Source organism: Salvia hispanica, chromosome 3 (assembly GCF_023119035.1).
Source record: "Salvia hispanica cultivar TCC Black 2014 chromosome 3, UniMelb_Shisp_WGS_1.0, whole genome shotgun sequence".
In the NCBI taxonomy this organism is placed as follows: Eukaryota; Viridiplantae; Streptophyta; class Magnoliopsida; order Lamiales; family Lamiaceae; genus Salvia; species Salvia hispanica.
The window spans coordinates 6,759,597-6,787,439 of NC_062967.1; the positions used below are offsets into that span (position 1 = coordinate 6,759,597).

The window sequence follows — 27,843 nt, forward strand, 5'->3', positions numbered from 1 at the left end:
CCCCTAAATAGTTTTAGATTTACACGAATTTATTCGTAATAAGGTTTAATTTAATTAGTTAGATTTACACGAATTTATTCGTAATAAGGATTAATTTAATTAGTATGATTGGGAAAATGAATATAGAATTTTACAGATGCCTTAATTATTCGATAGCCTGATACGAAAACATATCTCTAATTGCATCTGCCATATTTATAAATACATGCTTAACAATAGTGTACAATTCCAAAAAGAAAAGAAGAGAAAAAAAGTGAGTATATTATATTTTTAAATATAAGTATTTGCTAAATTCTAATAGAAGGCCCAAATGCTAAAAAAATTAAAAGGCCCATTTTCTCAGAAATGGCCACAAAATAAGAAAAAATGATGCAGTGATGCAAGTAAAAAAAGAGGAGCAAAAAAGGGAAAAGAAACAAAAAAGGAAATAGTGGAGACGAGAAACCGCCGTGCCGACGGAGCAGGTGGAGCTTCCGTTGCCGTCGCCCATGAGGTCTTGATCCTCGGTACGCGCTGATTCCTTATTGCTCAAAACCCGATTACGGTTTCTTTGCAGATTGCATGCGTTGCATTTCGCAATTTCTTAGGTCTATTGATCGCAGTTTGCACTTCTGTTAAAATGTTGGATTTCATTTTCCGAAAATTATTGCGTCATATGAATTCATTTTGTGCAATCTAGGCGGAGTGATTTTACCATTAATTGTGTGCGAAACCTGCAATTTGCCTCATAAGAACTGGCTCTTATCAAAAAGGAGGTTGAGTTTTGATCCTTTTTTTTATTGTGTCAAGAGAAGAGATGCTTGGGTTTGACTACACCAGTACTCAGTTAATAGCTCAATAGTAGTATCACGTGTGAGATGATGTTAGGATTCTCTGCTTGTCTGATTCCTGAGTAACCCTTGCGTCCTAGAATAGCTGAAGTTAGACTGATGGTCAGGTAGTTTCTTCTGCTGTGTGTTGTGTACATAAACCAAGTGGACCTAGTTGGTTTCTGGCCATGTTGATAGATAACTGTTGTCTATACTCGATATGGAATTTTTTTCATAAAATTTAACAGATGCCATATTTTGGATGATAGTTTCTAGGTTTTTTAGATATGAAGTGGATTTTTTGTTGCGGAGGAAACTTGTTTGTGAATGGCATGAAATGTGTCCTTTTATCAGTTTTTGGTTCAGAATGTCAAGTGCTGCTATGTTTTTTTTTGTTCTTTCAGTCTTTCTTTATTTGGAAATGAATTGCTGTCATGGATTTAGTAATAGTTCTATAAGTTTCACTAGTTATTCATTCAAGTGTGAGTTAAATGATGGTGAAGGTGCTATTCTAAATTATGGTTCCATGTGAAGAAGATATGATGGTGCTCATGACTAATGAACAAGAGCATAGTGAGTCGGAAATCAGTCGACCAAAGAAGAAGAAGAAGCAAGATGGAACATCACGCCCTGCATGTTCTTGGGTGCATTTTAGGTACTACATTCAATTAATGGTTTCCCGCAAACTTTTGTTTCCCATATAGAAATCCATATAGCTGATTCCTGCCATTTTTCACTTAGCCGTGAATTTATTAAGGAGTACACTGCATCCCATCCAGAATCCTCGGGCTTGAAAGTGGTATGTCTATGTTGTTATAGTGTTGATACAACATTATCTGCTCACAAGATTGGGTTTGAATGGGGATAAAAGAAGTGTACTTATGGTCAATCTCTTTTAGGCCACAAAAGCTGCCTCAGATGCTTGGAAATTGATGAGTCCAGAAGAGAAGTCAAAATACACTAATCGTGCCCGTGAAGTATGGGATAAATACTTGAGCACTACCCCGGCACGTATTCCCAAGCCAAGAAGACAAGTATTCACAAGTTTTCCAAAATTTATGTTCAGATGTTTATGTAACATTGGATCTTCATAATATTTACCTAAATGGTGACCCTTGTGCTGCAGACCAAACTTGTTACCAGATGCTCTCCTGGCCGGCTATTAAATGTGTTGCAACAGCTCACACCTGACCAAAAAGCTGCTGTAAAGAGCATGGGATTTGGTAGTATCCTCAACCTCCGATGCCGAACTCTGCGACGCAGCCTGTGTCTTTGGTTATTGGAGAAGTTTAATACTGTCCGGCGCAGCTTGGAAATATGTGGCGAGCGCATACCTTTAACTCCTCGAGATGTTGAATTGGTGATGGGATTGGCCTCGAGTGGGAAGGATGTGGTTAACTCCGGACCTGATGAGCTGATTGCTGAATTGCGCAAGAAGTACAATGCTTCAAATCGTGGGATTTCTGTCCGACTCCTGGAAGAAAGGTTGGCGGTCCCAGAAGCTGGGGAGGATTTTAAGAGGTCTTTTCTCCTTTATGTGTTAGGCACTCTAATATGCCCCACGGCAAGGCTGGATGTTAGTCCTTCGTTTCTCCATTTTCTCACAAACATGGACACTGTTCACCAATATAACTGGGGGAAATTTTTACTTGATCGGCTAGTTAGAGAAGTAGCTCGCTATCGTCAAGGGAAACAACGTGCGGTTGGCGGCTGTCTTCTGTTTCTCCAGGTGAGACTCGATAAATCTTTTCATTTTTGAATACATTACTTTTTGTTTCCAACCATTTGGTTCTTTTGCAGCTTTTTTATTACGAGAGTGTTGCTGTTGGAGAACCGTTTGAACTATCTCCTGCTCTATTTCCATGCCTATCTTCTTGGGGTGAAGAAGAAATTAGTGAAAGAGAAAAGCAAGAGAGAGAACTTGGTGGTTACGGATGTGGAGAGGTATGCTTTATGTAACCCATATGCATTTATTGTAATAGTGTCAAATCTGGTTTAAAATGTTTTCTTGTAGGTGGTTTGCAAGGAAAGAGGACTTGGGATGGGAATGCTGGGATATAGGACCCAATTAGACAGCAGTAATTTAGGAGTAATGGCACCAGATGCTGAAAATTATTCTCTACTTGAGCAGGTTGGCTATCAGGTAATCATTCTGAAGATGAAATTCATCTTTTACTGTATTGATTCTTCTTGTGATTATTCATGTGTTTCAAATTTACCCATTAATTTTGTTGCTTGTCTAACTATGAGAAGGACATGTTGTTCGTGCTTCTTTGGTTCACTCTTCTATTGTTGTCCTGGTGGCTGGTGCTGCTTCCAGCACTTTCTGATCCCATAAGAACTACAATTATCTGGTCCACCTAAGTCTGTAATTGCATTATTTTCACAAAGTAAATGACATATGGAAATTTTCAGTTGTACCCTTTTGCTCCCTTCGTCCCAAGGTAGATGACCCCTTCCTTGGGCGGCATGAGATTTTATGCAACTCTCTCTCTCTCACTTTCTTTGTTTCATCTTTTTCTTGATTCCTTTTTATGTTCTGCTTGGCAAATGCTACCTTATTCTCAAGCTTTTCATTGGCTTACAACTCCTTTCTTAGAGTTCTTTATTATATCCAACTTGATTATGTGTAAATTTGCAACTGATTCATTGAGTTCATGTACAGGCTGGAGAAGATCAAGTTAATGGGGGCATGATCACTATAGAGGTAAATGATGATTCAGATATTTTTTCTCTCTCTCTCTTATTATTTCACACGACCAGATATTAATGGTGATTTTTCATTGGTTTTGCTGTTGGTTGAAAATTATTTTCTTGCCAACAGTTCACAATATCTGATAAATGCTTTAACCTTAAAGTTCCCTTTTAGTTTACCCTAAGGTCTCTTTACACTGACCTTCCTAAGAATATTTTATTATACCATTCTCTTCTGTAGACACATCTTAATCATCGTTGGAAATACTTTCTGTATGTTGAATAATGTCATGGAATGAACAGGGGTTTACTGCTCTGTTATTTCAGGAAAATATGCCTATAAATGGTGATGAAGGCAACACCGTGTGCGTGGATATTGAAATTGACGATCCAGTCAGAGCACCCTGCCGAAATGCTCAGTATGGTTGTGCAGAAATTGTCGATTACAACAAGAGAAGAGAGCACGAAGAAGTCTGCATCAGTTCACCGTGTGCTTGCCCCCTTCAGAAGTGCCATTTTGTTGGCTCGTCTGCACAATTGTCAGAACATTTTAGTAGTAAGCACTGGGACTCAGGAAGACGGTTCCAGTATAACTGCCCTTTACCAGTCACCTTAAACAAGAATGAAACATTCCTCGTGCTTCAAGCCGAGAAAGATGGCATTCTTTTCCTTCTGAATAAAGGAACGGAGAGTATTGGGCATACGGTGATGATAACTTGCATAAGCCCGAGCTCATTGAAGGAGCAGTATCTGTATGATATTGTATCTGAAAGAGGAAATAGTTGTCTCAGACTGAAGTCATACACAAACAATTTTCCGGGTAGGGTTGAAGGATCACCACCTGTGGATTTTCTCTTGGTTCCTTTCGGTTTTTTAAACGCAACTGGCCAGCTAGACCTAGAAATGTGTATATGGAACTCAACTGATATAGGAGCTGATTGACCTTCATTAATCTCTCTCTCAAAATGTATCTAGTTTTTTTATGTTGTAATATTTGTTTCTTCTCTTGTAGATGTAGTTCAATTTTTACCAGGCCAATGGTATTCTAAGTAATTAGTTCCAATGGTATTCTAAAATTATTTTCATTTTTTGGTTTTTGAGTAAAAAATACTTATTTTTAGATTTACACTAAAATAAAATCAATTTTTTTTTAAAATTTTGTGAGTGAAAAAACATAATATACATTAATGTTCTTTTAAGGGGATGATTGGGGATGCTCAACTTACAACAACTAATAAATTAATTAATTATTCAAAATCTATGTATATCTGTACATTTGTGAATGCGCAAATACACCGGACACAAAAAAAATCAATAAATTAACACCAAAGAAATAATACTACTACTAATTAATAGTACTACAACATAAAATCAACAGCAGAACTATCATATTCTTCTTGGCTTTTGCGAATTGCGATAATGTAACGACCTGCGGTAACCTCATCTTTGTGCCCTCTATCATATTCTTTATCATTAATAATATTACCTGCGGTTCATTACATTATAATAATGAGAGTACCTTTTATTCTGGCAATAAATTTTATACTCCAAATAGTAGAAGCAGACTTTATTGTACACCAATAATTTTGGGGCAGAAGATCCTATCCAATGTACTGTAAGTTGACAATTGAAAAATAAAATTTTCACGGTCATAAACCTATTGAAAGATACTAGATAGATATGGATGACTATATTTGTTAATTTTTTATAGTATGTCGATCAATGGGAATGTTCATTTAAGAGCAATGTTTCAATTTGATTAGCAAGACAGCCATATACACGCACTAATCAATTAGGAATGAAAAGGAAGGAAGATAAAAAGAAGAAAAGAACCAAACAAAAGTAGTACTCCGTTGCGGACAGAATCAAGGAACAAGAACAATTATTGGGGCATTTTGCAATATATATCAATATAAAACTGGTCCGCACCCATTGAAAGCTAACACTTATACACTTTTCAAATATACAAATATTTCCTAATTAGCCTATCACCATCAACAAATAATAGAACACAGAAGGTATTTTTCACCTCAGATCGTGAATATTGAACAGAAATGAGAAATTTAATATATCAATTTGCCAATCATTTCAATTTTAAAATTTCTAAGTATTTTTGGTCCATGCCCAAGTGGAATTTTTTTATTCATAACTATTCTTGTTAGATTTTATTTTCAGAAAGTGGAACATGGTTATTTATTAGACTTAATTTAGTTGTTTGAACTAGAAGAATATAATGAACAAACGAAGACGATGAAGCACAACTTAACTAATTGATACGACATTTTTCATTCAATTAATAGGTTGAAGGTTCGAGTTAATACGATCAGGGATAGATGAAAAATATTGTTGATCTTCTTGAGAAATAAAATTTAAAAAAATAAAGAATAAATTAGAATATTAATTTTCTCAGAAGTTTCATATGAATTAAGTTTTGTTAATTACTCCCTCCGTCACACTCAAGATGACCACATTCTTGAGTGGCACGGGATTTTAGGAAGTGTTGTTAGGTAGAATAAGGTAGAGAGAAAAAAGGTAGTTGAATATTTTAACGAGAGATGAGGTTGTTTCCAAAATTGGAAAGTGATCATCTTGATTGAGATAAACAAAAAAGTAGAGATACCATCTTGAGTGGGACAGAGAGAGTAGTTTGGTAAAACCTCATCTTTTTACATGTGACCAATTATAAGAAAAATATTTATTCACTTGACACTCTCCATATCTTTTTTCCACAAAATGTGGTACAAAACAAAACCTCCTTTCCCCTTATAAGGCTTCAAAACATAACTTTTTTGACAAAGAGAGACCTTTATACTATTTAAAAATTAACAATTACACCTTATCTTCCTATATATTCCCACTTTATATATATTGAGGTCTATATAATAGAATAAACACAATATGATCTCTTCTTCATTGACTTGTGGTGAGAAGTAGTAAAATATGGGTGCTCTCAACTATCTCTTGAAGTTGTGCACTTCCACCACAACCAGAAACAAAAGGAAATCAATGCAGGTACCTCTTAATCATCATCATCCACATTGCTACCTCCTTTGCTTCTACACACACAATTATTCAAAAATGTGTTTCTTCATAATTTCTTATGCATGGACTTGTGTTGCAGACGGTTGAGATCAGAGTGAAAATGGACTGTGATGGATGTGAGAGAAGAGTAAAGAATGCCATCAAACACATCAAAGGTTCACAATCTTAATTTATCTCCTTTTTTTCCCATTAATTCCTCCAAACCCTTTTCTCTTCCTAGTATGGTAATTCTTTCTACAACTAAATTCTTTATCAAATTGTGATAGTTCCAAAAATGTAGCACAGCTTCAACTTAAAAATTTGTCATACTACTTGTGATTTTCATTTGATTTTGCTAGCAAGCCCGAATTCGACCAAATTTTATGTTCATGCAATCTTCATAACGACTTGATCATTGATATAGCAGGAGTGAAATCCATCGACATAAACCGAAAGCTAAGCCGTGTGACAGTGAATGGCTATGTTGATCCCAACAAAGTTTTGAAGAGAGTGAATAACACAGGAAAGAAAGCTGAATTCTGGCCTTTTATTCCATACAACTTTGTTCAGAACCCTCATGTCGCTCAAGTTTACGACAAAAAGGCACCAGCTGGCTTCGTACGGAACGTTCAGGGTGCCACCGCTCCTGTGCCTAATGCAACTGAAGAAGCCATGACATATCTCTTCAGTGAAGACAACCCTAATGCTTGCTCTATAATGTAATTAATTATTATATTTTTCATTAGTTATTATATAGAGGTGTTCCTCTGCCTTGTGGTATGAGGGTTTTTCCTCTTTTGGAAAGAGGCTATTTTGACTTTTAAACGTAAGATGATGAGCGAGAATAATAAGTATTTGAGGCATATATGAAATGAAACCAAGTTCTATGTTTATGGCTTAGTTGACAGTTTCACTTTGTTGTTTTCTTGGTTGTTTATTTTTTTTTTCCTTTTTTATTTTTTGCTTCTTTTGTTGGGAGAGGGAACAACTTTTAGGTATAGTTGAATTAGCTTTTGAGGCTACTTGTTGCACACACTTAAGGTGGATTCCTTTGTTAAATTTTACTACTTGGCAGTGGATTTCCTGTACTTAATTTTAACGATTCCTTTCGAGTTATAAATGAAAATAGTCTTACTTTCAAAATCTCAAAAAGGAAAAGTAAGAACAAAAAGAACGATCTTTTAAAAAGTTGGAAAATGTAGCCAAGACGCCTACATATTTACGTTGGAATTTTGAGCCGAAAAATGTAGACCAAGACTATATTTGCAACTTTCAAAAGGTCAAGTTTTTCTTTTCCAGATTTTTTATGGAATTCTACCTTTTAGCTTGTTTTTTTTCCCACTGTTTCAGTGTTATATCCTTTTAATTATCAGTCGATTATATTACATCAATTAAGCAACAAGTCAGGTTAGTATTAATATTAGCCTGAATTGCAAAATTTGATCAAATCAATAGTTCAGTAATGAACATGTAGGTTTTACTAATGTATTAAAAAAATATATATATTATTGAAACTTCTAAAATTTACATGCAAATAGCTAGAGAAAGTATTCGGATTTTGATTCTGAAATTTTCTCAATCTGAACTGAACCAACCTGAAATATCGAAATAACTAAATCCAAACTATAAAATTTGTTTCAAATAGAAATGTCAGAAATTGCATAAAAATTTACCTACAATATATAACCAATTTTCTAATTAGAAAAAGATTAGGGTTCTCATATGAGCACACCTATTCATCTTCACCCTCCATCTTTTGTACCACATGTCGCCCCCTCCTCCACCACCCGTCGTCTCCTCTTCCCTGCTTGCACTACCGTTGTCTCCCCATTCCCCACCACCACCATCGTCGTCGTCTCCCCCTCTTGCCGCCTTCTCCCCTTCTAAATTTTATACTACTATTTTGGTTTAATTCGGATCGATTATTAAGATTTCGGGTATTTGCCCCTGCAAATAGCCCCATACAAAATAGTATCGTACAGTTTATAAAATATACACTGCATATTCTAATCCTAATTGATTTTTAAAATTCAAATATGAACAAAGTTGTATAGATTTTTCAGTTCGGATTTAATTACTAGTTCATATCTTATACTTCGATTGTCTATCAATAGAAGTCTCATTATAAATGGAGTGAGCATAAATCTGGGATCATTGAATTATCATAAAAGTTCATTAGTTTATTAGTGTCCTATTAAAATTGGACACAATGCGGAGTGGGACTATTTATGGGACCTTGCTAATTAATATTCGCAACGACTTTTAATTATAATTATCGGAAACATCTGTCAATCAATAGCTAGATTTGGCTCTAAATGATTCTACCCAACTGATGAACATGCAAATGATTGTCTTCAAATGATTTTAGGTAACTGATGAACATGCATCTACAATATTATGCCAATTTAGAGTCTGAAACTATTATTCTCTTTTTCTAACTCTAAATTCGAAAGAGGTTAGCATTTTGACCACTTTGTCAAGCTGAACTCCAATAGAATTTCAGAATAAATTTTAGTAAATGAAAATCACATATTTTGAACATTCGTAGCTACGTTCTTCTTCACATATTTCTGGCGACAAAAAGAGGCGCCGCACTTGCTTGTGTTAGGATGCTTAACTCACTACAATTGAATATTAATATTAATAATAGAAAGATGGGGTACTTTTTTATAATTATTTAGATTGGAAAATAAATATATAAGTCTAATGAATGAAAATGTATAAGACGATCGAAAAGTATTATTTTTGTTTTGGGTATATTATGCTCTGGATTCAATCTTTAGGTCGAATTACAAATGTAATTATGAAAATTACTAAAATACCAAATTACGACTACTTTATTTAACATATTAAATTTTATTCGGGGTATATTATTACGGAATTACTATAATCTTTGTCTTATTATATATTTGAAAAAACTATATACTATGGTCTATGTGCTTAATGTCAATTCGTTTAATAAAATGTTTCTCTTGTTATATGTTAACTTAATTTAATTTTCACGAAATCATAATAGCATAAAATGAGTAAATTTTCAAGTCTTATCCAAATAATTTTTTTGACTTGCCTCTCTTCCAATTAATTTGAGGTAGGTTGACTTATAATCGGAAAAATATATTACTACTTTAATTACATATATATTATATGTACGCAGATCTAGATTATATTGAGAAAAGTGCTAATCGATCTTAAAAGCTTAGGTGAAAGAGAGTGGAATAGTCAAATCAAGACAAAAACAGATGAAATGGAGATTCAAAAATTTAGACACATACGTACCTTTAAATTTGTGATTATGGAATTAGATTCTGTGCTTTGAGCCCACCCTAAACCGATGGGAACTAATGTAACAATCAACTAAATGCAACTACAAGCCCGCGCAGTGGCAGCGTAATTGATTCTAGAGAGGCAAAGTTGCACAAACTAAATACAACTATAAGTCTATAAACATATATAGATAAATAAATATGTAATTACTTTCTTCGTCCGCCATTAGGAGTCTTGTTGATTTTTCTGCGCTCATTTTATAAAATGATACTCCCTCCGTCCCGCTTTAGCAGTCCCATTGACTTTTCTGTACTCGTTTTGTAAAAATGATAATAAATAGTTAAAGTGGAGAAATAATAAAGTAAAAAAGAGAATAATGTAGATAAAACTCTTCTCTATATATTTCTCTTTTTTACTTTATTATTTTTCCACTTCAACTATTTATTATCATTTTTACAAAAAAAGTGCAGAAAAGTCAACGGGACTGCTAAAGCGGGACGGAGGGAGTAATAAATAGTTAAAGTGGAAAAATTGTAAAATAAGAGAGACAATCATGTAGTAAAGACTCTTTTCTACATTATACACTGAAAATTTAAATAAAAATAAGTAAAAAGAATTTTGTATTTCACTTCACATTAATTAGTATATTTTTGCTACTAATTCCAATTTTTTGAACAATATAACGTCTTTTGATTATTTAATCTAACTTGAATAGATTTCTCGAGAAGATGAATCCAAAATAAATCGAGTATATATGGTTTAGGGTTGATTAGATCAGAGCATCCGCAGCAGTAAGAGCATCGCCGTCCGTCCGTCCTTGCCGCTGGCAAGGAAAAGCTCGTCCGCCAATATAGCTCGTCCGTCCGTGCCAGCGGTACGACGCTGCTCTTAAATAATAGCACGTCCGTGCCGCTGAGCAGCCTTACGTGGCGGCACACGATTGGCCAACGACAATTTCGTTTTTTTTTAATTTTTTTTAAAAATTCGAATTTAATTTAAAAAATTATTTTTAAATAATAAAAATATTATTTTCCCAATTCTCAATAAATTATATCCGTTTTCTACACACTTTTAATTTATTTTTCAAATTTTTTCCTCCAAAATTCACATTTTAATTATGTATTTTATTTTTTAGGATTATAATTATGTAATTTTTATTTTTTAGGATTTAATTATGTAATTTTTGTATTTTAATATATTTTTAAATTGCGACTATAGTACTTCCATTCCCCCATAAATTATAGCATTGTTACTATTTTAAGGTCTCCCCAAAAGTGCAACATATATTCCATGTTGTATTTCAATCTTCCAAGTACAGTACTATTTTTGGATTGATATGGTAGACGCAAATCCAAGATTTTTCGTCTTATACATTAATACTCTGCCTCTATGTCAAAATACACACACTTCTAAATACATTTTATTTACTATGCGCTATCTAATTATGAGATTGTTACTAATTATCCTTTCAAACTATATCCACCAATTAGTTTACTAAAATATGTCACTAATTAATGTACTACTATTATTGAGGACCAAGGGAGTCCTTGACAAGAAATTAGCTTTAAAAAATTACGTGGCCCTCATTTTGTCAAAAAACCTACAAACATGGCATATTGCAAAGTCTTTTCGGAGATCCAATTCCATCTTTAGAAGGTGGAAAATATTGCCTGGTTCAATATTTGCAACATTTTTGAAAGGCAAAAGATTCCATTTTATGTATTTTCAAAATTATGCCATATTTACATTTCAGTCAATGCCTCATCACGTCATAAAGTATAATTAATCAAATTTTGTTTCATTATGACGTATTATGAAATGGTTACATATGATAAGAGATATCGGGAATGTTACGATGAGAAACTTTTAAAGGATTACCAATTTTAGAATTATCTTAGACTTAGCAAAACTTAATCCTAAAATTTTTATCTGATGAACACGGGAAAAGAAAGATGTTTGTTTACCTATCAAATCTGCTAAGTTCTTATCGACGACACAATTTCATAGTTGCATACTCGTGAAATCTCTCTTTTTAGTGTGATTTTGTTTATTAAAATCCTCCATTTTAAAAATAGTAGCAGTTCCTTATTCATGTCTATACACCGGCGATCACTCCATACTTTTGCCTCAAGCGCTACAAGGATATAGCTTTGGCATAAACTACAAGATAGACACGATGTGCTTTAGTGCACCAAAAAAGTCTTTAGCACAAAATAAAGTTTGAAAACATCAAATTTTGACAGAATAAAGTTTGCTTAAATTCGCTTTCATTGAAAGGCAACATTTTGAATGGGCACAAAAGTTAACAATTAAGAGTTGAGATGGTACACAAAATTGTTTTGAATAAATTTCAAGATAACTCATGGTGAAACTATTGATCTGGTTTAGGAAACACAAATACCAATCACCAAGTGTTTAAATATGACTTATTCGGTTTAAGGGATTAAAAACATCTATGCATGATATTATTATTATTATTATTATTATTATTATTATTATTATTATTATTACTACTATTATTATTAAAGACGGTATATTATGAGGCCATAATTTTTCTCAAGACACTTTTAACGGTTTCAAGTGCGTATATACTTCGAAAATGTTAATTGCCTAAAAATAACAACTTTTGGTAGATTTAATTTGTTATTACAGTATACATTTCTTATATTTCAATTACAAAATAAGTTACTGACTAAGAAATCACAACCTCAACATGCACGAGCTTTTTCTGTTTAATTTGAAGAGTAAGGCTGGTGGTTGATTGAAACTACATACAAAACAACAATCTACGCTCTTGTATATTCATAGACAACTACTACATTCTCAAGTAAGATTAAAATACTCCATCCAAATTCACTACCACTGGAGCATACTGCAAGATTTGAAGAATGATTAGCATAAATATAATGTAATGAGATATATTAAAAGTGGCTCATGTACCTCATCTTCTTCGTCAAAGTCGATTCCATCAGCTGCACCATTCTCCTCGAAATTCCATCCTATAGTTTCTTCGAGCAGTGACCTCAGCCTTCTCGTCTTACAAAATTAAAAGCACGTATTCAGCAAAACCATCTTAAAAGGGCAGCATATGGAAGCTCTCTACCAACACAGCTCCGTCTAATTCTCCTATAGTGCCACACTTTTGTTTATTTGAATTTTTTAATGGCAAAGTTAGAAATTGACGATGGCCTAAGTGCCTAAGTGCCTAAGTTGGCCATTACGTTAAGATAATAACTATGACCTAATCTGCTCTAATCTTTTGGAAACACAAACCTAAGCTCAGTTAAATTTTTTGAGCTGAGAATACCTCAAACTTCTTGTTATTTTACAGTATCAGTTTATAATGAATCTTGATGATTCTAAGTTTCTAACAGATCCCCGTTCCCGGATAAGAACCAAGTTGGAAATTTTCAAAGAATGACTGATATTTTGAACACCTGAGATCATGAAACCGAATCAGGAAATGGCAATGGAGCTAGAAGTGCCCTAGCTTTCAAACATTCAGCATCTCTAAGGTTCTATACTGATACAAAATTAGTTATTGAATATGGATAATACCAATTGCCAACAGTTACGGATCAAATCACTGTCAAATTGTAGAAAAAGACTGAATGACAATCTTGTTAAACAGCACGCTAAAAGAAATAGTATTAGGATAACTCACCCAAGTAAGAAGATCTCCATCCACCACTGGAGCTTCGAACACTACCGAAAAGAAATCCTGCAATACAAAAATGGATCTTATGCACATCTGATGACCTAGTGCTCATAATAGAATACCAGAAATTTCCAAACTATTCAGGAATATGATAATTTAAAGGATGATATAACTCTAGTTAATTGGATGGAAAAGTTGGTGTTTGGTACTAAGAGTTAAGAAAAATGTCGGAGTGAACCTAGGGAAAAAATCATGTTATAAGTAAAAAAGCACAAATGGCGAAAATCATATCTGGATACATATTTTTTTCTAATAGACTGTATTGATAGCATTACCTTGCATAACCGGTGCAAAAAGCTATCAGAAGATAACCAAGACTCTTCTAATAATGCTGACACTCCTTGTGGCACATCACCGGTACCTTTTTGTTCCTTTTGAAACCCAAATTTTAACTGATAATATATGACCTTGATAAACTGTGAATGAAGTTGTCTTAGAAACCAGCATAAAGATAATGGCAAAGAGAAAATGAGAACTATGCTAATGTTGCAAAAGTAATCATGCCAAGTAGATGCTGTATCCACTTAACACATACAGCCTGACCCATAAAGCTGAAAATCATAGGATTGCAAGTCCTCTTGGTTAAGAAGTGCATTGTATTTTGTCATGTGATGAAGAAAAATATATGGCAACTCAACTGTAACCATGATAAACTTTTATCAATCATCTACACATAATTGCAGATGTGACAAAGAAGGAATTACTTTCTTGAGAGAAAGGTCTACTGAGACTAAGAGATCACCATCAAAAGAGTATAAAGAGAACTCAGAGGGAGAGGAGAGTTCTCAGTAGACCTTTCTCTGAGATGCACAGATCAGGCAACTGCATTCCCTCCTTGATTATATAGAGAAGAGCATGAACAGTTTACACATGATTGCAGATGTGACAATAAAGAAAATCACTTTTTGGGAAAATATTACAAGGAAAACGGAGAGGAGAGTTCTCACTTCTCACTTCTCAGTGGATCTTCCTATGAGATATGCAAATAAGCAACTACATTGCCACCTTGGTCATAAAGTAGAGCACAGAGGATGAATAATATACCTTGGTAAAAAGAGAACTCCTGGAACGAAGAGGCTACATGGAAGAAGAAAACATGGAAAGAGTAGAGGCAACAAATTAGAGATAAGAGTTTACATAAATATGTAAGATATTACATGTGCATTGAGATAAATATCATTCAGATATGCATTAAGAGATAAACATCATTTTGATATGCCTTTTTAAATAATAAACTTTTGTAACTAATGTAAAGATGAATTGCAAAGGGGTCATTATTACACATGATGATGATATTCATATACTATTCATTTACAAGACAAGAGAAACAACCTTCTAGTGAATAAAATCCAAGTTTCATACTCCCTCCGTCCCACAAGAATATGCATTCTTTCCTTTTTAGTCCGTACCACAAGAATATGCACTTTCTAATTTTGAAATGTCTTTTCTCTCTAATGAGGTGGGACCCATTCTCCACTAACAATACTTTAATTACTTTCTCTCTACCTCTCTATTACTTTACCAATTTTACATTAAAACCCGTGCCGAACCCAAAATGCATATATTCTTTGGGGTCGGAGGGAGTAAGAATTATCCAACTACATATTGAAATTTCATACCTTCCACCTATGCTTATTTGACATAGATAAAGCTCCTAATTTGCTAATGTGGGAGGCAAACGAAAAACGAATTCTAATGCCCAAATGACAGGCATAAGAAGGCTGCAGACTCACCTCCACATTTATGCATGATATACAAAGTTCAAGGATCACAGTTTCCACAAAACAATTCTAACTAGTCAGATTTCCATTGACTACAGCATGTTCGCATGTGAAGTTTCATATTTAACCAATACTCACATCACAAAAGACTTTGACAGGGGAAATAATTAACAGATACTGTCGATCACAATTTGCATCTCAATCAAATATTACAACATTCGAGGAATCCAATGATCTATGAGCACTTACAGATTCTGTACAGCCAAGTAAGAGGCTCACTAAGAGCTTCCATTGCACAAATGCTTGAAGAGATTGACCCATCTGCATAATATATGACACATGAGCACAGGCCAGCACATATTTTTCACATCATATAATAAATCTCACATATAAGACTTTTTTATTACCAGAAATGCAATGAATGCAAACTGCAATTCTGCTAGAAGTGCGTTTTCATCACTGCCATATTCTTTGATCAATATGGTTTCCAGGAGATGCGTCTGAAATTAGTAGAATAATTCCCATAGTCAGGAATAGCTTAAAATACCAATTCAGAAAGTAATAATTTCAATACCTTGTCGAGATTCAAACTAGTGATATCCTCCCCATAGATTCCCTTTCGTTTGACAACTCGGGGAATAGTAGTGTAGTAGCAACCTTGCTTTTGGGACTTTTTTTCATGACCTGAAAACTTGCTGTTCTTTAACTGCTCAGCCAAAGATTTATCCATGGATGTTCCAGAAAACATTTCCGATTCACATGCAATTGTGATATCCCCTCCAATAGGTTCTAAAAAAGAGTATATCCCAGTCAACGAGTGAAAAAAGACAAATGCATCAGCATGAAGGGATATATACAAATCCTAATGACTGCATTTGATATTAGAAATCTGACATAACTTAATTTAACATGAACGTAGATAACAAAGGTAACCATGATATATTAAGTTCCAAAAAGTAGTGCCTCTATTAAGTGATCATGGCACCCAATGACCCAAAAGAGGCTTTGTAACTGCCATATGCTGTAGATATGAATATGCATGAAGTTCAATTTTCCAATGCATACGGACCTTCCTATTTACTCTGGTCACCATTAATGAAGAACAGACCAACTGAAACTTTATTTTTAATATAAAGAACAGTGTTGGTATACAAATCTTAACAGTGCTAATGTGATGATTTTATCTTTTGTTTGTCTAATCATGTCTTAACCAAGTTATCATATAGTAGAAGCTAACTACAGCAAAAGTCATGACTTAATGAGGGACTCTATCCACGTCATGAACCCACCTTAAGTACAATAAACTGGCAGATTTTTTCCCAGTATGGGTATATTTGACCAAGGTGAATGCCAATAACAATTATTTTGTCATGTAATGAGATCAATTCCTATTGTTATTTAGTTCCAGTAATTACAAGCCATATACACTATAGAATAGATCAATAGAAGGCCAAAATGGATCAACATGAGATGCAAGAACACATAGCAGATACACCATCAAAACGTTATAATACCTACCAAGACGGTCAACAGTATCCTTGGTAATGAAGTTGGACAAATGTATCCAATCCCCATATTGGTTTAATGCATATGGTCCGAGCTGCATATCAAATTCCAATCTTTTAACAGCATCAGAATATCTGTCTTCCTGTATAAAATAGAATTTTAGGAAAAGTTTCATAATCATGACATAAGCAAGCATTGCTGAACGATATCATGACTTTTTCCAACATAAATATAATTTTATGAAGTCCAAAAGATATTAGGAGTCAAGAGTTTACTAGATATCTAAGCCAATTCAGTTTCCAATATCATTTTTCATGCAGAAGCAGAATTATGCATTAACAAAAGGTACCCATCATGGCAAGTTAAAGATATCACTTGCCAAAAATGTGTGGTCATTTATTTATCATAAGAGACAACTGGGTATTAACACATTCAAATTAGCCCAGCAATCCAAGGAAAGCTAGGTAAGAATTTGATGCCAGTGTGCAGCTTTATGTGCATAGTATAAGTCATCAGAAAAAATGTAAGCATATGGTTACACAAACACTCACCTCTTCCTCTAAAACTTTGACTAGCCGCTCTTCCTTTTGATCCCATCTCCGAACAATCACCTTCCATAGTCATGTTAAGGATACACAATGTTAATCTTGAACAATGTCGCCTCAAAGGACAGATTTCTGGGGGCAAATGTATTAGCAGCTTATATTCCATCGGAGAATTACGATTTCAAGATGTGGCACTCTGGCTAGCAACTGATGTATAAAAACTTTTTGCATTCGAAGTTGAAGTTAGAGCTTTAGAATTGATTTGATACAGGAACATGCAATTAACAGAGTTCATTAAAGGCCCCGGGTATAAGATATCCAGCTGCGAGATTAATTAAATGACCAGAGACAATCATGAGATAGTGTTAGGAAGGTGATAGTGTAAATTTTTTAGGAGGGTATATGTAAATCCTAATAAACAATCAGGGTGTCTTTGCACCTTATGCCTCCAATAATTAACAACAGAATACCAGCAAATTCCTCATCATAAGTCAAAAGTAGCTTATAGACAATGTTCCCTGGTTCCCGGATATGTTCCTGCAGATTTACCTTTTAGAATTAGACTCAAGTTAAGAGTTTTATTTAGTTGGGAGTCTGACAGTACTTTATTATACAGGGCTTATGTCCTACACATTAATCAACAAGAATACAGTTTGAGTGAAGCATGTTGATGTGGCCCTTTTCGGAGGATCCACCTCTTTAGAGGCTCTTTACAGGAGAATTTATCTTTTGTTTACTGCTTTACTCTATCGTTATTATCATGTTCTTTCTCTTCTCTGCGTTCTCTACCTATTTCCCAATCAACAGTGGCATCTTCTCTATTAGTAGCCTTCACAAGCTGAGATGTAATGAGATGAACTAAACATATAGTTCTACATATCTTCGTGAAATTCAACAATCGTAGGGTCTTAAATGTACATTATAAGATGCAAATAAAAAACATAATTACACTAAACACCTGTGATGAGCTTGCATTGATGAAGAAACCAATTATCGGAGAAAAATCACTGCCTTCCCTGTAAGAAATAACAAGAGCTCAAAAGTAATCATATGACATTGAAAGTATTCAAGAACATTTCTAATTGTTACGTTGAGCGTTAACAACTGGTCACCTGTTACAAGAGCTATAGTAGATATAGTGAATACCGGGAGGAATCATCTTGACACCCTTAAAATTAGGACCTACCGAAAACATCTGCAGAGAAACACACAAATGAGTATGTAGAAAGCTGAAAATGCAAAACACGCACTCACACACATCACATACTGTGAGAAATGAGTACCTGGGTATCAATACCGAATAGAGTGTAGGGAGGGACGTCGAGCGCGAGAAGCGTAGCGCCTTTCTTCACTAATTCTAAAGCCGTATCTGCATCCATTCTTCTCCAAATTGACCCTTAGTTCACTATTCTGCGAAATTCAAGGCTTTCAATAGTCTTCACTTTGCTAAACCCCAATGCTCTATTTTCCCGCGAATTCCAGAAAACTCTTCACTCTTCTCCTGACCTAGCCCTCAAAGTGTTCGAATCAATGACCAAACCCAGCATACACGTCATGGACCGAACCGAACCGAATGGAATTAATTGATTTCGGTCTGTTTTTCACACATTTTAATTTCTAACACAAAGAATGAGCCCAAGGTGGAATTTTGGGGGTATTTATAGAATTATAAGGGAAGTTTTGGGATATTTATGGAATTACTAAGGGGAGTTTTGGGATATTTATGTAATCACAATTCTTGACACTATTGAATGAAATTCTCACAAAATTTTGAAATGAAATGAAATTTAGTGGTCGAAAATATCTTTTCCCTGGTCTCTCATCTCCTTTGGTATTTTGCAATGAAATTTAGAATTTATTTGATGGAAAACAAATTGGAGTGTAAACGATAGTGAAGTTGAAGTGAAAGGGCAAGTAATTAAGAGGCTTAAATGATGACTCTTTGGTTGCAGGTTAAAGGATATCAGAAGTCTCACCGGAAGCATAGAAGTCGCCAAATCTGTGAGAGGAATGAATAATTTGGGATTGGGAAATTATTTGAAGCATTGGGCTATGACATATTTTTTTGTCAAAACAAGTTAGGATAGCCCGATTTGTATTTAAGTTGGACATTGGACTTTGATTTAATTGTACTTGGGTCAGCCCAAGTTCATATATTTTATTTATTTATTTAATTATTTAAAGCTTTATTCAACTTTCTTTTATAGAGACAAAAAAATTAACTTGGTGTTGTTCCAAGCCACGAAACCTATTCTCCCTCTTTTGTTCGATCGCTCAACATCTCTATTCGATAATTTACCAATCACCACGCAACATGTTTCTTCATACAAAAGACAACTCATGACATTGTACTCGTTCATTTCCACAAAACTTAATTGTCTTGATCATCCAAAATTTTTCTTTATTCGGCAAAAGAAAAAATAAACACGAAAGTCGTCTTAAACAAACGATATCTTTTCTAGTGAAATATAAAGATAGAAAAAGTCGGGGCGTTACACCACTACTTAACCGGCCCATTTACCCTTTTATATTTCTCCCTATTATAATACTCCATAATTTTACTTGAATAAAGATAAATTAACAAAAAATATACATACATATTGCCTTCAAATTTGAATTAGATAAGATTAAAATTATTTTGAATTGATAGCATCATGTATTACATACTTCTATGACTAATTTGACCCTATTTATAATTATAGGACAAAAATTGTTTATCGGAATCACAAGCCACCTACGGCAGCCAATCTAGCCTTGTATCGAGGTATAGCACCATTTGACAGCCTCTTGATTCTAAAAATCCATGTGCAGCCTATAAGGTTCTTGCTCGGAGGTAACTCACATAAATTCCATGTGCGGTTCTTGAGCAAAGCAAGGAATTCATCTAACTTGGCTTGCTTCCAAACGGGAATGAGTAAGGCTAAGTAGGCAGACTTCGGAATAAGGGAAGAGAGAACCACTGCAACAAGTAATTTAGGTTTGAAAACACCAGTCGGTGACCATGGGATGTGTGGAGGTGGTTTTTTGTGTGGGAGAAGGAGATGTTGTGGAGGCAGGGGATGTGGGTGGAGAAGTAATAAGTGCTCCAGTAGAATATGATGATGTAGAAACAAGAGATGGATCAGTGAGTGGCTCATGAGTAGAGGAACTGAGGTGTTGATCATGTGGTTCAGTATGATGAGAGAAGTAATAGGTGCTGCATTTCATATATACTCTAGTAGATACATTCAATTCAATTATTTATATAGCAATGACACAGAACCTTAAACTTGGAATTATCACGTGTTTATTCAGAAAATTTTGTGGAAAATGGTCTGTCCGACTAGCACGTGTCGCACAATCAATGGCTTAGTGTAATACATGTAAACAGTGTCCCAAAGATTCCTAAAGATTCAAGTTTCAGCAAGAAGGGTGGATTTTTGTTAACCAGAGAAGTCGATCAGCAAAATCCCGCCCTTGTAGCAGCAATCATCCTGAAAAGAGTTTAACGACGAGTTAAAAAATGCACACCATGACCAAAACCGTCCTATACATTAGCTATGAGCAACTTAGAAATAGGCCTTACATTAGCTCAAACAATAATCAGTTATACAATAAGCACATCCTACATGATCATAATCATGAGACTAACAATATTAATGACGAAGAGGGACAAGGAAAGAAGTGTAATAAGAAGAAACCAGACTTAGATTAAGATTTTTATGGTAACAGGAAAAGAAAGAAGAAAATACACATATTGATCTTACATAGAATCACCTTGCTACATTGTTGGTTCAAGGACTATGTCAAAGATCGAGCAGCTATGTGGTTTGTTCAGCTGGTTTCATCTGACATTCCATCACCACCATGCCTGCCACCAAATCAATGAATCAATCTCATATTCCATAGATACAATAAAACACTCACATGCACATCAAAACTAAATCCAATAAGTTAACAAGTATTCATAATCCTGGACGAGAAGTCTCAATTGTATGCGCAGCCATTCATATTCCTTTGGATACTTCCCAAAGATGCCACTTTTTCAAATTTCCTCTGTCCCGTTTTGAAGGTCCGATTCTCCGAAACATTAAGATTTAAAGGTTTAGAAAATGGTATTGCATACAAGACTACATTGATCGATTTTTCATATGCTGTAACCTAAGGATTCCATTGGCCACTTACACGAGAGTGAAACACTAGCAGGATCCACTACAAAGTTTAAACTATTGAAGTGAAATTTCAAAATTCAAGGATTTTTTCAGATTAGTATAATTAGTATTGCTGCACTATTACTACTTTTTCATATTCTAGCTTAATTTATATTAGCAATTCATGTGAGGTATTTATTCCTTTTATTCATTAAAATATAAATTGGACACATCTGCACCAAACTTTGTACTCCAATTAAGCACCTTTTTCATTTTTCATAAATTTGCCCATTCATTCCTCTTGTCCAGATCCAGTTTGTTTCATTAATTTTCCCTAACTCTATTTAGACTATATTTATCCACAATTGGTCACAACCGAAAATGCTAGAAAATGAATATTTGTTTGAATAAGGAAATGTAATGTGTATAAAATAATAGTAGCTCATTTAATTAGTTGGAGGACACAATTCAATTTTCATTTAACGCATGTCACCATTTTATTGAACTGGTAATAAGTCCTTTATAAATTACACAAATTGGTAAAAAAATAAATAAAAGTTAGACTTCATATTGGAGGAGATATATTGATAATTTGAATGGAATCAATGGATCAGTGTGTAATCGAATATTCTGCTGTTATATAGAAATACTACTATACTAATCATGAAGTGAAAGAAACTTTATTATTCCATAACTTTTAAACTATGCGAGTTAAATTAAAACTTTAATGCAGTTTATATTTTTTTTTTGAAACTTATTATCACGATTATAAGGTACTACTACTTATTTAATGAGATGGCATTATGAATTAGTACAATAGAGTTTTAACCAGACTTTCACATCGTGATGGATAGAGTAAATCTTAAAATTAAGATGTAAAAAATGCAAATTAAGAAGGAAAATTTTGAAATTGATTAAAATGATGAAAACAATACTCCATCATTTTTATTACTAGTACCATCCACGTGCGATGCACGACCCAATTTTTTTTTAAACTTATTTTATAATGTAAAATGATTTTACAAATTCATAAAAATATCATTGTATGAAATCTGAAATCATAAATATATAGAATAAAAAATAATTATTAAAAAATATAAAATCAGACAGAGAAAAAAAATAACACATATTGAATGAGAAACAATATTATTATTTCCAAAGTCGATCCATCCAAGGTCTACCTCATTTTCTTCAATTCTTTTTTTATTAATTCAACAATTTACTCTTTCTCGATTTGTATGAGCGGAAGTTTGGATTGGGAATATCTCTCTGTCTGATTTGTTTGACAAGGTTGGTTAATGCACCTTCGTTTCTCTTGATCTATTCTTAAATGGAGGAATCATAAATGCAGATTGACTGACTTATTTTGAATTAACGAACAAGTGATATCAGTTTCACTTTATTTTTGATCCATAGATCTTTTAGGTATTGGCTGCAATTATTCATTCTGTTTAATTCTTTATTATGATAGATTTTTATCTTTCTACTCCATCATTTAATGTTTAAACATTATATTGGGTGATTTGTTTCAAATTTATTATGCTTCAATATTGATTTGTATAGATTTTTTATTTTCATATAACTAAAATTGTTACTCATATTGTTCATTGTTAGTATTGATTCTAATTTATTTAATTAATTAAAATTAAAAATTAATTTTTTTAAATATATTAACATGTGCATATAGCACAGGCGTGATACTAGTTTAAATATAACCACAAGTATTTCAACATATTATTACTAAAAAATAATGGATTAGGATGCAACCAAGAAATTGAAATTTCAATAAATAAAAAAATGGATTCCCAAAATCGCCTATGCTCATGCAGCTCTACCCACCAGATCTTCTCCGTTCATCATCTCCAACATTTTCATTGTCATGCGTCGACTCAATCTTTTCAATTAATAAAAACACAAACAACATATATTAGTAACAAAATATAATAATAAAAAAAAGAGTGTGCAAAGTAAGCAAATTGTTTTTTCCAGCGAAGCAATAGAAGGTAGTAAGTGTCGTACAAGCAAACAAAGACGTGAGTATATTTATAGCCACAGATTTAAATTGTACGCATGTATTCTTTATTTGTAACGGCTTTGATGTTAAATAGTGCAACGAAAAATAATTGTTAAGGAAAATAAAAATAATTAGTAGTTAAATAAAATTAAAATCATTAAATCTTAAAAGTTTTATAACATTGATTCATGATTCATGATTTAAGCATGAATGATGATCTATAATAAAATTTATTACTACATGTTTATTAACAGTTAATCTAATTGTGGTAATTTGATTGGCCCTAAATGGAAGATAGTCTAATTATTTTGCTACACTAATATGTGGTTACTATATTTTGTGGCCATGAAATCTATTCATACGATAAAAGAATTAGATGCAAAATTAAGATGATTTAATAATTTCTTTACATAAAAAATTAATTATAGGAGAACCATTTCTCCACATAATTTTTTGGCAACAAAATCGATTGATGATAATAATATGTAAAAAAAGAATTAGTATAGCTAAGACTTGAGAAATTAAAACAAAACTAAAAAAATTAAAATTAAAATTAAATAAAAGTTTAAATATGAACTAACATAACGTAAAACACAGATCTATCCTCAAATAGGATTTCAAGTGCTATGTTCATTTCACCTTCTCTCACACGACTTTCTTTCCCTAGCCTCCGATTCACTTCTTCCACGTCGTCGCCTTCCACTCTCTCACATGAGTAATCTCCACCGCCTCCTTGACTCCGTCTTCTTTGACTGAGTTATGCTAGATTGTAGGTCTTTGAAAAAGGTGAATTCCTTGATTTCAATTTTCATTCTTCTAATAATATCACAATATGATTAATATAATAATCAAACAAAAAAGAGTAAATAAATAGATGAATATAGATGTACTACTTTTGGTAAAAGAGCAAGAACCCTAAAGAACTTTTTATGCAAGCAATGAAGAAGTGAGTAATAAGAATGCAAATAACACATGCTCCCTCTGTCCCAAGGTATTAGACCAACTTTCCTTTTTGGGATGTCCCAACATATTAGACTCATTTCCTTTTTTAGCAAAAAGCATCTATCTTATTTTATTCTCCACCTACTTTTTTCTCTCTTCTCTCCCCTACTTTTTCCTTCTCTCATACTTTACTCTCTCCACTTTAACTATTTAAATATCAATTCCTTAAATCATGTGCCCAAAAGAAGTGAGTCTAATACTCCGGGGCGGAGGGAGTACTATTTATAGACAAAAAAAATAAATAAATGTCAAGAAATTCATCAATTAGCAGCCATAAATTTGCATTAAATTATTATCCTTGAAACATCTCGTGCCAAATTCCTTACAAAATATTGTTTCAAAAGATTATTAATACAATACAATTCTTAATAAACATGGTAATTACAAATTAATGTATAATTCAATTCTTAATAAGGCAATAGTTATAAAGCTTATAATTAAATATTCCATGGCTTAATTATAGATGTATCATTCATATTTAAATTTTGGTTGTCCGTTTCTTAAAGTTTATATATTCAAATTTAACTCCGAATTCATAAATATTTAAATTAAGACCAAAACTCACCTTTTATATATGTATAGATTTAGCTAACAGCCTAACACCAACAGCCAATTACGTTGCATTCCAATTTCCACGTGCGGAAAAAATTGGAGGAGTATCATTTTTTTTCACTTTTTTTTACTTGTTTTGATGAAAAAAATATAATACGGTATAGATCGAATTGATTAACCTTAGTTTTACACTGAATAAATCATGATTTTCTCTACACGCAATTCCATTTTTCTTGGGGGTAAGAAAGATCATTATTACAACAAAAACTAATTAAGCAAAAAATAAAAACAACACACAAACACCAACACACGAAAACAAGCCACATTGATTCTTATCACCGGAAAGCATTAATTCAATTAATCCGGCAGAAGATTTCCATCGGAATCATACAAAATCTTGCCGGAGAAATCAATAGGCCGGCACTTGTCTCCCTTGATGATCGTCTTCTTCCAAACGACGTCGTCCTCCTCCTCCTCATCATCCGCGGCGCAATCATCAACTTTTCTCCATGAAACCATCTTGCTCATCAGCAGGGCCTTACTGCTCAAGCTGCTCTTCACCTTCTCCATTCCCTTCTTCTTGTTTTCGCCCCCTAATCTCACCGTCTTCGTCTTCGTCTTCGTCTTCTCTCTCCCCATCACAGAAGCTATCATCCCATGGTGAGCGCCGCACATAAATATCACCGCCGAAAACACTGAGAAAATCGCAGCTAATGCTATGAAAAAACCAAAAGGTATGAAGCTAGTGAATTGGTGGTGCATGCTATTCGGAGAAGGCCTTGCCATCTCTTTGTATTGATTGGCTAATTAACAAATCATGAAAGAAAAAGGTTTTTTAGAGAGAGAATTGGTTGTAGGTAGATATGCCAGCAACATCGGTCCTTAGTGATAGTTAAAGAGCTTAATTACAATTGACTTGAGGTTGTCAATGAAGAGGACCACTAGTTTAATTTATTCATCAAGATGGGAAACTTTTTAGGTTTGAAGGGTTTTCTTGAAGCATTATTATTATGTGTTTTTCAATTTGTTCTATAGTTATTTACAAGGACTAATCTATTTATGTGCTTAGTTGATGGAGTTTGTCCCTCAATTGTGTGACTATTATGCACCTTAATTGTGTAATAGTAGTACTAGTATTACAATTAAAGGGATTATTTAGATATGTAATTGGTGTCACACCTGAAAAGAAGTATGCCAACTATATTGTTTCCCATTTGAGCTGTCGAAATCAATTGTACATTTATATTTTCGTCCATACTAACATAAAATCTTTTAACCTATTGTAGTTAATGGTTGGTCCTGGGTGTCCAAATTGGTCTTTTCCGATAAACAAGATTTTTCTTTCCTTTATTAAAAACTTTTTTTATAATTGAGAAACTGATTACTAAAGTAGATGATTTATTGGTTCATGATTGATAACAGAAGAATTGAGTCATGAGTCATAGATTAGATAGGTAGGCGTATGTTTTGGGAGGTTGACTTGGGTCAAGCATTGAGTTGTTCTAAGTAAATTAGTGGAAAAGTTAGGTGTGGTGGGGTGTACGTGTAGCCTGGAAGGTAGGCGTGGCTGAAGAGGCGGAACGACATCGTTTGGCTCCAAAGCAACTACAGTGCAATGCGGTCTTGCAAGGGAAGAAATATTGAGAGGGAAATAAAGGTAGTTATTTACCTCCCGACGATGGAGACGTTATTAAATTAATTTAATCCAATGCCTACTTACTTTTCTTGCACACCAAATCATCCATTACAAATTTAAAATGTTTAATTTCAGTTATTGTGTTATCCATACATACGCCTTGTGTAATGGTGGAGTTGGATAATAAAATGGAGGTAGTTAAAAGCAAGGTTTTTGAATGCTTGAGCCTAACCCAACCAATTCCACACTAGACCTTATGATGAACCCGCAGTGGCCAATGATTGGGCCTGGAATGACCAAATTATGTGGGTCTTGGATGGAGAACACAAAAATAAATAATAGTCCAAATTAAATTCCAGATTAATTAGCCAGCCCATTAGCTTCAAATACGCTACGCATGAGTCCTATAGTCTGTTGGTGACTTGGTGTCCTACAAAATGTGTGTGTGTATTAACCTAGTGGTTAATGCTCTCAAGTTCGAGTCTCTATCTATGCGATATTTAACTTGTATTCATTTATCAAAGAAAAAAGAATGACTAATGAGATAAACTTGTATTCATATTTGTCAAAGAAAAAGGAATGACTAATGAGATTTCCATCTAAATCTCTTAATAGCACAAAAAGATAAACATAACGACTCGTTAATTTAAGACATGTAAAATTGGCCCATTCTATAACATCATAATATATCAATATTGGGATGTAGACATTAAAAAATGTCTTTATTCTTTCATGTCCAAGAAAGTGAGTATTGTTAATTAAACTATATAGGGATGGAGTTAGTGACTTTGGGGTAAACGACGGTGGCGGGGTGAGCCATGATGCGGCGGCCCTTCATGTGGCGGAAGCAGTAGACGAGTGCGCCGACGGGCCACTCCACCAGCGCCGCCGCCGCGAACGCCAGGAAGCCGACGGTGGGACCCACCACCTTGCACCTGCATGGGTTGCTCCGAGTCCCGCATTCCACGCATATTGGAACCATTTCTTCTCAAAATGGAAAATCTCTTATAACGTTTTTCGGTGGTATTGGAATGCGATTTATGTGTCTTTGATGGGATTGGAAATTAGATGGGAATAAATAGTAGCGATTATATGACACGTGGCGAAATGCTGCGTTTAAACTTTTTATTGATTGGACTACACGTGTCGCTCTCTGTCTTTACCAGCTTGCCACGTTTTCTTCTACAATTCCTTGCATTATTATTGCCATCTTATTCAATGCATTCTATCA

The 27,843-nt window shown here is 33.9% G+C and overlaps 5 protein-coding genes across 7 annotated transcripts; 2 read left to right on the forward strand and 3 right to left on the reverse strand.

Moving 5' to 3' along the window:
• The first annotated feature begins 370 nt into the window (after positions 1-370).
• On the forward strand, positions 371-4,588 carry LOC125214829. The gene is made up of 9 exons (XM_048115998.1): positions 371-506; positions 1,344-1,464; positions 1,551-1,608; positions 1,709-1,843; positions 1,936-2,538; positions 2,610-2,753; positions 2,824-2,952; positions 3,475-3,516; positions 3,831-4,588. Exons 2-9 carry the CDS (start codon positions 1,349-1,351, stop codon positions 4,443-4,445), a joined length of 1,842 nt encoding a protein of 613 aa, XP_047971955.1. The 5' UTR covers positions 371-506; positions 1,344-1,348; the 3' UTR covers positions 4,446-4,588.
• A 1,816-nt stretch (positions 4,589-6,404) lies between these two features.
• Positions 6,405-7,411, forward strand: LOC125214830 (heavy metal-associated isoprenylated plant protein 21-like). 2 transcript variants are annotated; one of them, XM_048116000.1, is made up of 3 exons: positions 6,405-6,515; positions 6,625-6,700; positions 6,949-7,411. In XM_048116000.1, the coding sequence occupies exons 1-3, from the start codon at positions 6,444-6,446 to the stop codon at positions 7,245-7,247; spliced, it is 447 nt and encodes a 148-aa protein (XP_047971957.1). In that variant the 5' UTR covers positions 6,405-6,443; the 3' UTR covers positions 7,248-7,411. The 2 variants fall into 2 exon arrangements, with proteins under 2 accessions (XP_047971957.1, XP_047971958.1); XM_048116001.1 differs by having other exon boundaries at positions 6,952-7,411.
• A 5,091-nt stretch (positions 7,412-12,502) lies between these two features.
• On the reverse strand, positions 12,503-19,196 carry LOC125215969 (protein AAR2 homolog). Of its 2 annotated transcripts, XM_048117556.1 has the most exons (13): positions 18,562-19,187; positions 18,391-18,473; positions 18,237-18,294; positions 17,285-17,344; positions 16,746-16,875; positions 15,802-16,016; positions 15,635-15,727; positions 15,477-15,548; positions 14,551-14,583; positions 13,782-13,922; positions 13,453-13,509; positions 12,729-12,824; positions 12,503-12,660 (listed from the first exon to the last, which is right to left on the reverse strand). In XM_048117556.1, exons 1-13 carry the CDS (start codon positions 18,655-18,657, stop codon positions 12,622-12,624), a joined length of 1,173 nt encoding a protein of 390 aa, XP_047973513.1. In that variant the 5' UTR covers positions 18,658-19,187; the 3' UTR covers positions 12,503-12,621. The 2 variants fall into 2 exon arrangements, with proteins under 2 accessions (XP_047973513.1, XP_047973514.1); XM_048117557.1 differs by lacking the exon at positions 13,782-13,922 and having other exon boundaries at positions 18,562-19,196.
• Positions 19,197-25,333: 6,137 nt separating this feature from the next.
• Positions 25,334-25,762, reverse strand: LOC125209154. Its single transcript, XM_048108762.1, has one exon. The coding sequence runs from the start codon at positions 25,760-25,762 to the stop codon at positions 25,334-25,336; it is 429 nt and encodes a 142-aa protein (XP_047964719.1).
• Positions 25,763-27,237: 1,475 nt separating this feature from the next.
• On the reverse strand, positions 27,238-27,656 carry LOC125216462. Its single transcript, XM_048118174.1, has one exon. The coding sequence runs from the start codon at positions 27,592-27,594 to the stop codon at positions 27,376-27,378; it is 219 nt and encodes a 72-aa protein (XP_047974131.1). The 5' UTR covers positions 27,595-27,656; the 3' UTR covers positions 27,238-27,375.
• Positions 27,657-27,843: the final 187 nt, after the last annotated feature.